Here is a 13,203-nt window from a genome sequence, read left to right on the forward strand (position 1 = left end):
AAATGTTTACAGTGTGATGTAACTGAAATTATATATGGAAAAAGACCTGGATTGTTTGTTAAGTCTCTCATCTTTTAGAATGACCATGTTGGTTTCAGTTCTTTCTTATGTAAATCGCAAAACTTTTTTAAAAAGTTACATTCTCAAGTGAACCTAAATAATTGGTGTCATGTCAGCCCAGATAACGTATTGAAGGTGTGAGCTTCCCTCTGTGAGGCTGTCTGTGCCACAATGGTAAGACTGATTCTGATCTAAAAAAACGGATTTACAGAATTTTTTTTCCTAAAGTGTGGAAGCAGGCCCTTCGGCCCAACAAGTCCCCACCAACCCTCCAAAGAGTAACCTACCCAGCCCCATTTCCCTCTGACTAATGCACCTAACACTATGGACAATTTAGCATGGCCAATTCACCTGCCCTGCACATCTTTGGAATGTGAGAGGAAACGGAGTACCCGGAGGAAACCCATGCAGACATGGGGAGAATGTGCAAACTCCACACAGCCAGTTACCTAAGGGTGGAATTGAACCACTGAGTCACCGTGCCACCCCAATCTTACATGGATTGATGCAGTTTTTGAGCAAAGTAAAATTTAATTCTGCAAGTACAAATTCACCCACAAACTTATATGTGTATGTGTGCATGTGGGTGTGTGTGTGTGTGGAGGGGATGTTTATGAGTGTCTGTGAGAGATTATGTGTATGTGTGTGAGTGTAAAAGGGTATAAGTCTATGAGAGGGTATGTGTGGGAGTGTATGTGTGAGCGTATGAGAGAGGGTCTGCGTGCATGTGTGTGTGTTGGGGATGGGGATGGCCTCAACTGGGACTTTGGGTTCATGTCACACTACAGGTGACCCCATTGCACTATAAACACACCCACACACACACACAGAGCTGATGCTTCTAAATAAATCTGTTGGACTATAACCTGGTGTTGTGTGATTTTTAACTTTTTAATGATTTTAATTTTTGGATGTATAGTGAACAAAGTGCGATAATTACCAATAGACTTCGTACCGGTATGAATTGAAACGTGCTGTAGTAAACCAAGTCAGCTAAGTAGAGTTATGAATGAATGAATACAGATGCAGTATAGTAAACAAACAGCGATGAGTAGAGTTACCGGGACGATTTAATGAATGTGATTTCGTTTTAAGTGGGTTAATGGGAACATGCAGTTTTCTTTGTAAGAGGTTTATAATGCAATATAGTAGGGTTGACTTTTACATGAGATCTATGGAAAATACAAGATTTTTTGGTCAAAAATAAGGAGTCAACTTTTACATGAGTATGTACGGTAGTTAGTGATTCATTTGAATGACTGTTGGGATGGTGGGGTTTGATTTACAGCACAATCTTCCCAATAGGATCATGACTTGTGAGACAGAGTAGATAGAAAGAGATTGTGTCCACTTGTGAAAGGAATGAAAACGAGAGGGCACACCTTGAAACTAAGTTGTAAAAGAAGCAAAAGCACCATGACAAAAATCTTTTCAGCCAGCGAATGATTAGAGCCTGTAGTGCAAAGAGTCTGGTTCAGTTGACGCATTCTAAAGGGAATTAGACCATTATCTGAATAGGAAGAATGTGCAGAGTCATAGGGAGAAGGCAGCAGAATGGCACTAATTGAATTGACCAATTGAAGACAATTACAAGCATCATGGGCTGAATGGTCTTCATGTGTGCCACAACATAGGTGACTGAGAGATAACTAATGGCCACAGCATTCAAATAGCTCCCATGCTGCTAAGAAATTTCAAAATATATTGATGGCTTTTTCCCACTCATAACCTTTTTACAGCACAAATTTCATAACTTTTCAAGACTCTTTTGGTTCTGAGAAGTTTCACACTGGACTCAAAATGTTACATTTGCTTCTTTCTGCACACATGCTGCCAGACCTGCTCAGTTTGTCAATCACTTCTTGTTTCAACCATGAATTTTTGTAGGGTTGCAAGATTTTACTTTATTGTTTCATGGCATGAAAACAGTGAATGAGAAGCCAGCATTTGTTGCCATCTGTGAGACTGCACGATGTAAGAGCAGAAGTAGGATATTCATACCATTGAGTCTGCTCTGCCATTCAATGAGATGATGGCTAATAGGATCACTTTCAACTCCACTTTCCTGCCTTTGCCCCAGAACCCTCAATATCTTACTGATTTAAAATGTATCTCTCAGACTTTAAGAGCCTTGATAACCCAGCGTCGACAACTCTCTGCAGCATAAAACCCCACAGGTTCATACCCTAATTTCACACATTTAAGCACTTCCGTGTTGTATGACACTAAGTCCCCTAAGAATCTTGTATGTTGCGGTGAGGTTAGCTCTACTCCAGTGAGTAGGGGCCAATTTACTCCACTTCCCCTCACAAGGCAATCCCTCCATACCTGCTATGAACCTTCTCTGGATTGTCTCTGATGCGGGTATATATTTCTTTGGGTAAAGGGCTCAGACCCTCACAGTGTTTAGATATGGCCTGAGCTTTAGCAAGACCTCCCTAATGTCATTCATTCGAGATATAACTCACTCACTCACTCACTCACTCACTCACTCACTCACTCACTCCGGATACCAGCTTCTTGTGGTTATTAGGAGAAGTGCCATTTCAAACAGCAGGCAAGAGTCAAACAAATGACGGGAAGGGGAGGGGAGGGGAAACAAGGTGGAGTTGGATGTGGAGCGGATACAGACTGACCATGGCCTCACTGAGCGGCACGCGAGGCCCGAGGAAAGCGATCAGCCTCCAGCGACTCCTTCGACGACAAGATGCAGCACGACCCCTTTAAGAGGACATCGGCCTGGCACTGAAACCTCGCGAGATTACTGCTGGAATGCGGCGCTGATTGGCGGGAGCTGAAGAACCGTACTGATTGGTGGAGACTGGAGGTTGGTGCTGATTGACCCAGACTGGATGGCGATGGTGATTGGTGGTCCTCATTGGTGGCTGGTTGAGGGCGGCTCTGATTGGTGGAGGCCGGAGTGCGGCTCTGATTGGCGGAGGCAGATATGCGGTTCCGATTGGCGGTGATGGGAGTGCGGCTCTTCTGATTGGTGATGGCCGGAGTGTGGTTCTGATTGGCGGAGGCCGAAGTGTAGCTCTGATTGGCAGAGGCCGGAGTCAGGTGCGCGGCTCTGATTGGCGGAGGCAGATATGCGGCTCTGATTGGCGGAGGCCGGCTGGCTGTAAGATGGCGGCTTAGTGAGAGTCTGAAGCAGGAGGATAAACAAAAAGGAGCCCGGGCCTTGAGGGGAGCCGCGCTGAGCCGCACCGCCCTCGCCTCAGGTCACCCGCCCAGCTGTCCGCCCGGTACCTCCAGTGTTAACGCCTGAGGTAAGCAGGGAACCGGGCGGCTGGGCCTCGCCAGGGGAAAGGGAAAAGAAAGAAAGGCGCGCACCCGCTCTCCTTACGGTAGTGCGCGCTCTCGCGGGAGATGGTGCCGTGCTCGCACCCGCGGGACTGCGCGCTGACGTCAGGCCCTCTCTGGCCGCAGGATCAGGGTTAGGGTTCGGGTTCGGGCCCGGGCCGACACCGAGGATCGAGCGGAGGGGGAAGGCCGCGGGCGTCGGCGACCTGCAGGGAAGCGGATACACAGGCCCCAGAGTGACCTGGGTCCGGGATGGTGAGGATGGCCGGGGCGGGCCGGGCCGGGCCGGGGGGGGAGAAGCGCTTGGCCAGCGGCCCCGGCAGCACTCAGCCGCCGAGGCTCCAGCGGCCTGCACAGCAGCAACGTACGTTTATGTAGCGCCGCATCATGGAGAGACGCAGCGGTCAGGGACCATGGGCCAGTTTGTGCTGATCCCACTCCCCACATCCCCCTGTTGACAGACGGCTCAAAGATCAGTCTGACCCAGCCTTCAATATGGGCAACAATTAACCCTCCACCACCCCCTGGGATAGAGGACCCCACAAAGATTTAGAATCTGAACTGAACCTTTCCATAAAATAAAGAATCAGAATTAGGCACTTCAGCCCATCAAGTCTGTGCCATTATTTCACGGGTTCATAGCTGATCCTATTATCCTCATTCCACTTTTTTGCCTTTTCCCCAATATTCTCGATTCTTTTACTGATTACACATTCTTTCAGATTTGTAAAACTTAATGACCCAGCCTCAACAGCCGTCTGCAGTAGAATTCCACTGATTCACTACGTCCTAGAAGAAGAAATTCCTAATTTCTATCTTAAATAGATGACCTTTTGTTCCTATATTAATTCCTTTTCATTTGCCATCCTCTCATAAGGGAAAACCACTCCCCATCTACCCTATAAACCTTCCTCAAAATCTTATGTTCCAAAATGGTATCCTCTCATTCCTTTAAATTCCAATGAGTGCAGGCATAACCTATTCAACCTTTTCTTCATTAAGCCTAAAAGTGTTATCAGGAGATTATTAATCTAGAAATTCAGGTAATGTCTGGTTTGAATCCTGCCATGTTAGATGGTGGAATTTAAATTCAATAAAAATCTGGAATTTAGAATCTACTAATGACTGTGAAACTCATCTGGCTCACTAATTTTCAGGAAAGGAAACCTGTCATTTTCATGTGACTCCAGACCCACAGCAATGTGGTGGAATCTCATGCCCTCTGAGCCAGCCGCTCAGTTCAAGGGCAGCTGCCCATGTCCCACAAGTTTAAAAAAAGAGTAAACCCTCCATACCCAGAAATGCCTGTATGTCTACCCTTAGATAATAGGACCAAAAGAGCTGTGGTCTGACTAATGCCTTATATGGTTAAAGCAATCAATGGAGTATTTTTAATATTCTATTCTCATTGAATTAGAGGCCAAGATTCCTTATCTGTTAAACTTTTATGTTAGCTTTTTGCGATTTATGCACAAGGGGTATCAGCACTCTTTGGGTTAGAGAACTCTTAAAAATATGCACTAATAACAATGCGCTGAATAATATTCAGTTTCTCTATTTTTGCTGGCAAAGTGCATAACCTTCCATTTCACACGTGATACTTCATCTGCCAATTTTTGCCCAATTATTTAATTTGCCCTTGTCTCTGCAATATTTTGTCACTCACACCACTTGTCTTTTTTTTGTCATCCACAAACTTGGCTGTAGTACATCCACTTCCCTCACCGAAGTCATTAATGTATACTGTAAATAATTGTGACCCCGGCTCTGATCCCTGTGCTTTGGTTACAAGTTGCTATCCTTAAACTAGTTCTCCAATATCCCTTTCTGTCCTTTACTACTTGACTGAACAAAGAAAATTATAGCACAGGAACAGACGTTTCAGGCCCTCCAAGCCTGTGCCGATCCAGATAGAGTCATAGAGATGTACAGCACGGAAATGGACCCTTCAGTCCAACTCGTCCATGCCGACCAGATATCCCAACCCAATCTAGTCCCACCTGCCAGCACCTCGCCATATCCCTCCAAACCCTTCCTATTCATATACCCATCCAAATGCCTTTTAAATGTTGCAATTGTACTCTCCTCCACCATTCCTCTGGCAGCTCATTCCATATCCCTACCACACTCTGTGTGAAAACGTTGCCCCTTAGGTCTCTTTTCTATCTTTCCCCTCTCATTCTAAACCTATGCCCTCTAGCTCTGGACTCTTTTTCCCAGCCCAGGGAAAAGTCTTTGTCTATTTATCCTATCCATGCCCCTCATGATTTTATAAACCTCTATAAGGTCACCCCTCAGCCTCCGACATTACAAAGAAAGCAGCCCCAGCCTATTCAGCCTCTTCCTGTAGCTCAAATCCTCCAACACTGGCAACAATCCTTGTAAATCTTTTCTGAACCCTTTCACGTTTCACAACATCTTCCGATAGGAAGGAGACCAGAATTGCATGCAATATTCCAACATTGGCCTAACCACGCCCACTGTTGGAATTCCTGTACAGCCGCAAAGTGACTTCCCAACTCCTGTAGTCAATACTCTGACCAATAAAGGAAATCCTAATAAACGCCTTCTTCACTATCCTATCTACCTGCGACTCCACTTTCAAGGAGCTATGAACCTGCACTCCAAGGTCTCTTTGTTCAGCAACACTCCCTAGGACCTAACCATTAAGTGTATAAGTCCTGCTAAGATTTGCTTTCCCAAAATGCAGCACCTTGCATTTATCTGAATTAAACTCCATCTGCCACTTCTCAGCCCATTGGCCCATCTGATCAAGACCCCTTTGTAATCTGAGGTAATCTTCTTTGCTGTCCACTACACCTCCAATTTTGGTGTCAAACTTATTAACTATACCTTTTATGCTCACATCATTTATATGAATGACGAAACGTAGTGGACCCAGCACTGATCCTTGTGGCACTCCACTGGTTACAGGCCTCCAGTCTGGAAAAACAACCCTCCACCACCACCCTGTCTTCTCCCTTTGAGCCAGTTCTGCATCCAAATGGCAGGTTCTCCCTGTATTCCATGAGATCTAACCTTGTTAACCAGTCTCCCATAGGGAACCTTGTCGAGCGCCTTACTGAAGTTCATATAGATCACATCTACCACTCTGCCCTCATCAATCCTCTTTGTTACTACTTCAGAAAACTCAATCAAGTTTGTGAGACATGATTTCCCACGCATAGAGTAAGGAAAGAAATAAACAGCAGGAAGTGGGAGGAAAGTGGTGTTGGTATGGACCGAGAGGTTGTACAAACATTTGTTGCACATCGCAACACACAAATTTGAAACTCCCAGTACTGTGTTTGCAGTAAACTGGAAAATGCCTCATTTTGCTATAGGCCCGAGTGAGTGCCACCATCTTTATTCAGGGCAACGATTCACTGGATCCATGCAGCCGTCAACTTTGTAGGGGGCAGTATTCAGAGGGGCGCATGTGCAACCTTCCCTGCAGAGTGTGATGGGGAGAATTCACACAGAGCACATTCACACCCAGAGCAATTGATTTTTCTGGATTTGTTGCATCATTTTATATAAACGACTTGAATGTGAATATAGGAGGTACAGTTAGTAAGTTTGCAGGTGACACCAAAGTTGGAGGTATTGTGGACAGAAGAAGGTCACCTCAGAGTACAACGGGATCTTGATCAGATGGGCTGGGGAGTGGCAGATGGGGTTTGATTTAGATAAATGTGAGGTGCTGCATTTTTGAAAGGCAATTCAGGGCAGGACTTGTACACTGGTAAAGTCTTGGGGAGTCTTGCTGAACAAACAGACCTTGGAGTGCAGGTTCATAGTTCCTTGAAAGTAGATTCACAGGAAGGCATTTGGTATGAGGTTAGAGCATTGAGTATAGGACTTGGGAGGTCTTGCAGCTGGACAGGACATTGGTTAGGCCAGTTTTGGAATTTTGCGTGCAATTCTTGTCTCCTTTCTATCAGAAGGATGCTGTGAAACTTGAAAGGTTTCAGAATAGGTTTACAAGGATGTTGCCAGGGTTGGAGGATTTGAGCTACAGGAAGAGGCATAATAGGCTGGGGCCATTTTCCCTGGAGTGTCATAGGCTGAGGGATGATGTTTTAGAGGTTTATAAAATCATGAGGGGCATGGATAGGGTAAATAGCCAAATAGCAAATTTCCCTGGGGTGAGGGAATCCAGAAGTAGAGGGCATAGGGTGAGAGGGGAAAATTTAAAAGGGACCTAAAGGGCAACTCTTTCATGTAGCAGGTGGAATGAGAAGTGGTAGAGGTTGGTACAATCACAACATTTAAAAGGCATCTGAATAGGTATTTGAAAAAGGAGGGTTTAGAGGGATATGGGCCAAGTGCTGGCAAATGGACTAGATTAGTTTAGTTTAGTTTATCTAGTTGGCATGAACAAGTTGGACTGAAGGGTCTGTTTCTTAGCTACACATCTGACTGTGGGATCATAAAAGCGAACACTGCTCTGATTCAGCACTGGGCTCCCTGATGACCATTTTGTCAATATCTAGCTTCCTTAGTCTCTAATAATGGGTGTATTTTCACTCTATTAGTACTTTACTATTATTTTCTATCAGATCCTCTATCTAAAACTGTTGCCTATTTTCTAAGGATCTGTATCCCTCTGCTCCCTGCCCATTCATGTATCTGTCTCGATACATCTTAAATGACGCTATTGTGCCCGCCTCTACCACCTCTGCTGGTAACTCGTTCCAGGCACCCACCACCCTCTGCGTAACACATTTTTCACGCATATTTCCCTTAAACATTTCCCCTCTCACTTTGAACTCATGACCCCTCGTAATCGAGTCCCCCACTCTGAGAAAAAGCTTCTTGCTATCCACCCTGCCTGTACCTCATGATTTTGTATACCTCAATCAGGTCCTCCCCTCAACCTCAGTCATTCTAATGATAATAATCCTAATCTCTTCATACCAGGCAACATCCTAGTGAACCTCCTCTGCACCCTCTCCAAAGCATCCACATCCTTTTGGTAATGTGGAGACCTGAACTGTACACAGTATTCAAAATGTGTCCGTACCAAAGTCTTATACAAGTGTAACATGATCTGCCAACTCTCGTACTCAAAACCCCATCCGATGAAGGAAAGCATGTCATGTGCCTTCTTGACCACTCTATCAACCTGCGTTACCATCTTCAGGGTACAATGGACCTGAATACCCAGATCTGTCTGTACATCAATTTTTCCCAGGATTGTTTCATTTGCTGTATAGTTCGCTCTTGAGTTGGATCTTCCAAAATGCATCACCTCTCATTTGCCCGGATTGAACTCGCATCTGCCATTTCTCCAACCAACTCTCCAATCTATCTATATCGATATTCTGCTGTATTCTCTGACAGTCCCCTTCACTATCTGCTACTCCACCAATCTTCATGTCATCTACAAACTTGTGAATTGGACCACCTATACCCTCTTGCACCTTGTATATGAATAAAAGGCTTTGGAATTTTGCTTAACACTGTTTACTAAAGGTATTTCGTGAAGCTCTTTTCGCCCTCTCAATTCCTCGTTTCAGATTAGTCTTACAGTCCCGATATTCTTCCAAAGCTTTCAGTCTTCAGTCGCCTAGACCTTCTGTCTGCTTCCTTTTTCCTCTTAGCTAGTCTGTTTCATCTGTTATCCCTGGTTTCCTAATCTTGCCGTTTGTATCCTTCATCTTCACAGTATATGAGAGTGCTGTATACATTCTAATATACTACCCCAATGCCATGGTCTCTTGTCTTATTAAGTAGGCATGTGTGTGTGTTACCTTGTCAAACACCTTTGAAAATACAAATATATTACATCTACTTGTTCTCCTTTATCTATCCTGCGTGTTACCACCTTAAAGAATTTGAATAAATGCGTTATCCCCTTTGTGATGCCTTGCAGATTTTGCTTGAATATACTATTTACTTCCAAATGCTCTGCTGTACGTTCTTTATAATAGACACTCGCATTTTCCCAATGATAGATGTTAAGCTCTGATGATAGTATGTGTTGTTTGTCGTCAATTGGTTTTTCTTCCTTTTTTCCCCATCCTCTGGTTTACCACAAATCTTTGTGGTACCAAAAATACCGCAAAAACATTGTTTTTTTGCTTTGAATTTGATACCGTTTTTAATAACCATGGTTGATTTATCCCCTTCCTAGAATCCTTCTCCCTCACTGGGATATATCTCTGCTGTGAGTTGTGAATTATCTTCCTAAACGTCTGCCATTGTTACTCACCATCTTTGTGGCTAAACTTATTTCCCAGTCCACTCTAGACAACTGTGTCCCCATTTGTTTGTAATTACCCATATTTAAATATAACCTAAATTTCTCACTCTCTTACTGAATACTAAATTCTACTATATTATGGCCACAGTTTCCTAGGGATCTTTTACTGAGTTTATTTATCCAATCTGCTTCATTATGCATTACTGAGTCCAGAATTTCTTAATCCCTGGAAGGGCTTTTGCCCGAAACGTCGATTTTACTGCTCCTCAGATGCTGCCTGAACTGCTGTGCTCTTCCAGCACCACTAATCCAGAATCTGGTTTCCAGCATCTGCAGTCATTGTTTTTACCTAATCCCTGGTTAGATCCAGGACGTACTATTCTAGGAAATTGTCCCAATTACTCTGTGATTCTTTCTCGTAGCTACCTCTGCCAACTTAGTTTTCCGAATCTGCATAAAGGTTGAAGTCGGCAATGATTAATGCAGTGTCTCTTTTACATACCTGCATCATCTCCTGATATATTTTCTGTCCTACAATATAGTTGCTCTTCAGAGGTCTCTGGACTGCTCAAAGCAGTACCATCTTCCCTTTATTTCTTACCTTCACCCATATGGATTCGATATCATCTGATCCAAGCTCATTTCTTGATGTCATACTTCCCCCATCTTTACTAACAAAGATACCCCACCACCTTTGTTTTGCTGTTTGTCCTTTTGAAAAATCACATAACTCTCAGTATTAAGCTTCTAGCTTTGACCTCATTGTAGTTAGGTCTCTAATGGCTTTAAGATCATGCCCACTAATCACTATTTGTTCTATTAACTCATTTAGTCTGTTCTGAATACTATGTACATTCAAGTAAAGAGCTGTTAATTTTGCCTTTTCACCATTTTTCTCCTTAAACCCTATTTGCCGCTATCTTTTTAATTCTTCGCTGCCTATCCCACTGAGTATCAGTATCTCTCAGTGGCTGCTGTAATGTGACTTTCACTTACCACTGTCAAAGCTCGCTACTGTATAGTTTAAAGACCTCCCTTCAGCCCTAGTTATTTGATTTTCCGTGGCACTTGAGCCAACTTGGTTCAAGAGAAGTTCCCTTCTACCCCAGCACTAGTGCCAGTGACCCATGAAATGAAACTCATTCCACCCACACCACCTTTGAGCTGCACACTTAATTCCTTGACTATTATCTTGGAGTTTCTGGTCTTTTAACTTGCCTCCCAACTGTTCACATTCTTCCAGCAGAACTTCTTTTCTAGTCTTATCAATGTCTTTAGTGCCAATGTGAATGTTGACAACTGAACCTCTCCCCTCCCAGTACAAGTTCCTCTCCAATCCTGAGGAGATGACCTTAACCCTGACACCGGACAGACAGTTCAGTCATCGAGGCTTTTGCTCACTGCTGCAGAGAACATAGACTTTGTTGTATTTGTAGTTTCCCCAATCATGTAGCATGTCCTTCATTTTCAGATAACCCACTTTAACCACTTCAATCAAACCAGCCTGAACCACACTTTCAGGCAGTATGTTCCAGAACACATCTGTTTTTTTACCAATTATTTTAAATCTGTGTCCTTTGTTTTCAATGCTTCCATAAACAGGAATAGTTTATCATGATCTGCTCTGTCCAGACCCCTCAGGAATTTTGTGTCTGTCAAATCATTAGGTTTGTGAACACTCTCTGCTCTTTCATATCCTTCACATTCACCCAAGGATCCCAACACTGACCCCTGGGGAACTCCATTACAAGGAATCTACTGGCCAAAAAAGCATGTATTAGTTGTTACTCTGTTTCATGTTAATTGGCCAATTTCTTATTCATGTTGCTACTACTCCTTTTATTCCATGAACTAAACTCTGCCCACAGTTAGTGAGTTTTGAGAAGATTTGTAGCTCAGGTTGAGGCTCTGGATTTAGGTTTGCTCGCTGAGCTGGAAGGTTCGTCACCGTACTAGATAATATCATCAGTGAGCCACCGGATGAAGTACAGGTGGTATGGCCCGCTTTCTATTAATGTGTTTAGGTTGCCTCGAGTTGATGATGTCATTTCCTGCTCTTTATCTCGGTGGATGGTAAATGGGATTCAAGTCAATGTGTTTATTGATAGAGTTCCAGTTAAAATGTCATACTTCTCGGAATTCTCGTGCGTGTCTCTGTTTGGTTTGTCCTAGGGTGGATGTGTTATCCCAGTTTGCCCAAAGTGTGTGCCATTATATGAATACCATTTGAAAATTCACGTACACCTCATCAACCCTCATTAACCCTCTTCAAACCACTGCAGCAAATTAAATCGAATTTTTCCTTAAGGAATCCTTGCTTGCTTTCTTTAACCTACTCTTGTCTGTGACTATTAATTTTGCCCTGAATAATCGTTTCTAGATGTTTCCCCATCTCCAAAGTTAAACTGATTGGCATGGAGTTGAGGGCTCAATTCTGCAGTTCTGCAGCACTTACTGAGTCTTGAGGAAAACTGAAAGGTTTTGGCTAGTGCATCTGCAATTTTCTTTCACCTCCCACATTGGTTGGATGCATCTCATCAACAGTGGTGCACTGTCCACTTCAAGCGCACACAGCATATTCAACGCCACCTCCGTTATCAGTTTTAAACTCGCGTATCTGAATTTCCTCCTTCATCATTGCCATCATAGCATCAACTTCCTTCATAAAGGATTCCTTTCATGCATCAGCCATGCCCTCTGCCTCAAGAATAAATCTGTCTTTTGAGCCTGAATCAGCCCACTTCTCCCTTTACCACCTTTTTATTGTATGTCTATACAATTTGTTTCCTGCCAGTCTCTTCTCATACACTCTCTGCTTCTCTCATTTGCTTTAACACCTCATTTCTGAGGGACATTTTGCCCTATTTTCAGTTGTAATTCCATTCGACATCTATCATAAATGATGTTTCCTTCTTTATCTTTGTTTTGTATCTGTAATGAGTAAAACACACTCTCTCTAATGAGTAGATTTCACAAATGGTAGTAAAATAACCAGGTCCCCTCTCTTTGTGATATTGAATAGGAGTTAATATACTAACCAGCGCACCAAGATATCTTCCTTGTTCTTCACATTATGCGTTCGCTTCCACCTACTTGAGAGGGCAGATGGGGTGGTCAAGAATTTGACTGCGCAGCATTTTAGTTCTTCACTGGATCTAAAGCCCTAAACTATAAATGGTCATTGTTTCAGGGGAATTCGAGAGACTTCTTTACCCAGTCAACAGTAAGAATATGGAGCTCACTTCCACAGAGAGTGGTTTCGATGGATAGAATAGATGCATCTAATGGGAAGCTAGAGAACACATTCTGGAGAAAAGAATAGGAAATGTGTTAATGAGATGAACTGAATAGAGTGAGAGGAGGTCTCTGTGGCATGTAAGCACCTAGACTAGTTGGGCGAAATGGCCTGAATTTGCTCCAGATTCTATGTAAATAAGATTAACCAGCATCTTACAGCAATTCACAAATTAGACAAAATCTGACATTGAGCAATAAATGAGACTGGTAAGAAATACTTAGTTGAAGAGATGGGTTTTTGCCAATCGTTGATGAGAGAGGTGTAGAGGTTCTGGAGGGTGACCACCAGTGGTGGGGACAAAGAATGGGACGAACACAGATGTGTAGAATCT

At 43.5% G+C, this 13,203-nt stretch overlaps 1 protein-coding gene across 2 annotated transcripts in view; it reads left to right on the forward strand.

The window, feature by feature from the left end:
- Positions 1–3,177: 3,177 nt before the first annotated feature.
- qrich1 (glutamine-rich 1) overlaps positions 3,178–13,203 on the forward strand; it is a 72,426-nt gene continuing 62,400 nt past the window's right edge. The window contains exon 1 of one of the 2 annotated variants that reach the window (XM_043708423.2): positions 3,178–3,332. Coding sequence is in view for 1 of the 2 variants with exons in the window: in XM_043708420.2 (XP_043564355.2) it covers positions 3,619–3,621 (3 nt within the window). In the remaining variant the exon portion in view is untranslated. Of the gene's footprint in view, positions 3,333–3,495; positions 3,622–13,203 lie in introns of those variants that run through there. The other variant, XM_043708420.2, reaches the window with a different exon arrangement.

Source organism: Chiloscyllium plagiosum, unplaced genomic scaffold (assembly GCF_037043375.1).
Source record: "Chiloscyllium plagiosum isolate Xiang-an unplaced genomic scaffold, Cpla_swu_hap1 HiC_scaffold_14, whole genome shotgun sequence".
Classification (NCBI taxonomy): Eukaryota; Metazoa; Chordata; class Chondrichthyes; order Orectolobiformes; family Hemiscylliidae; genus Chiloscyllium; species Chiloscyllium plagiosum.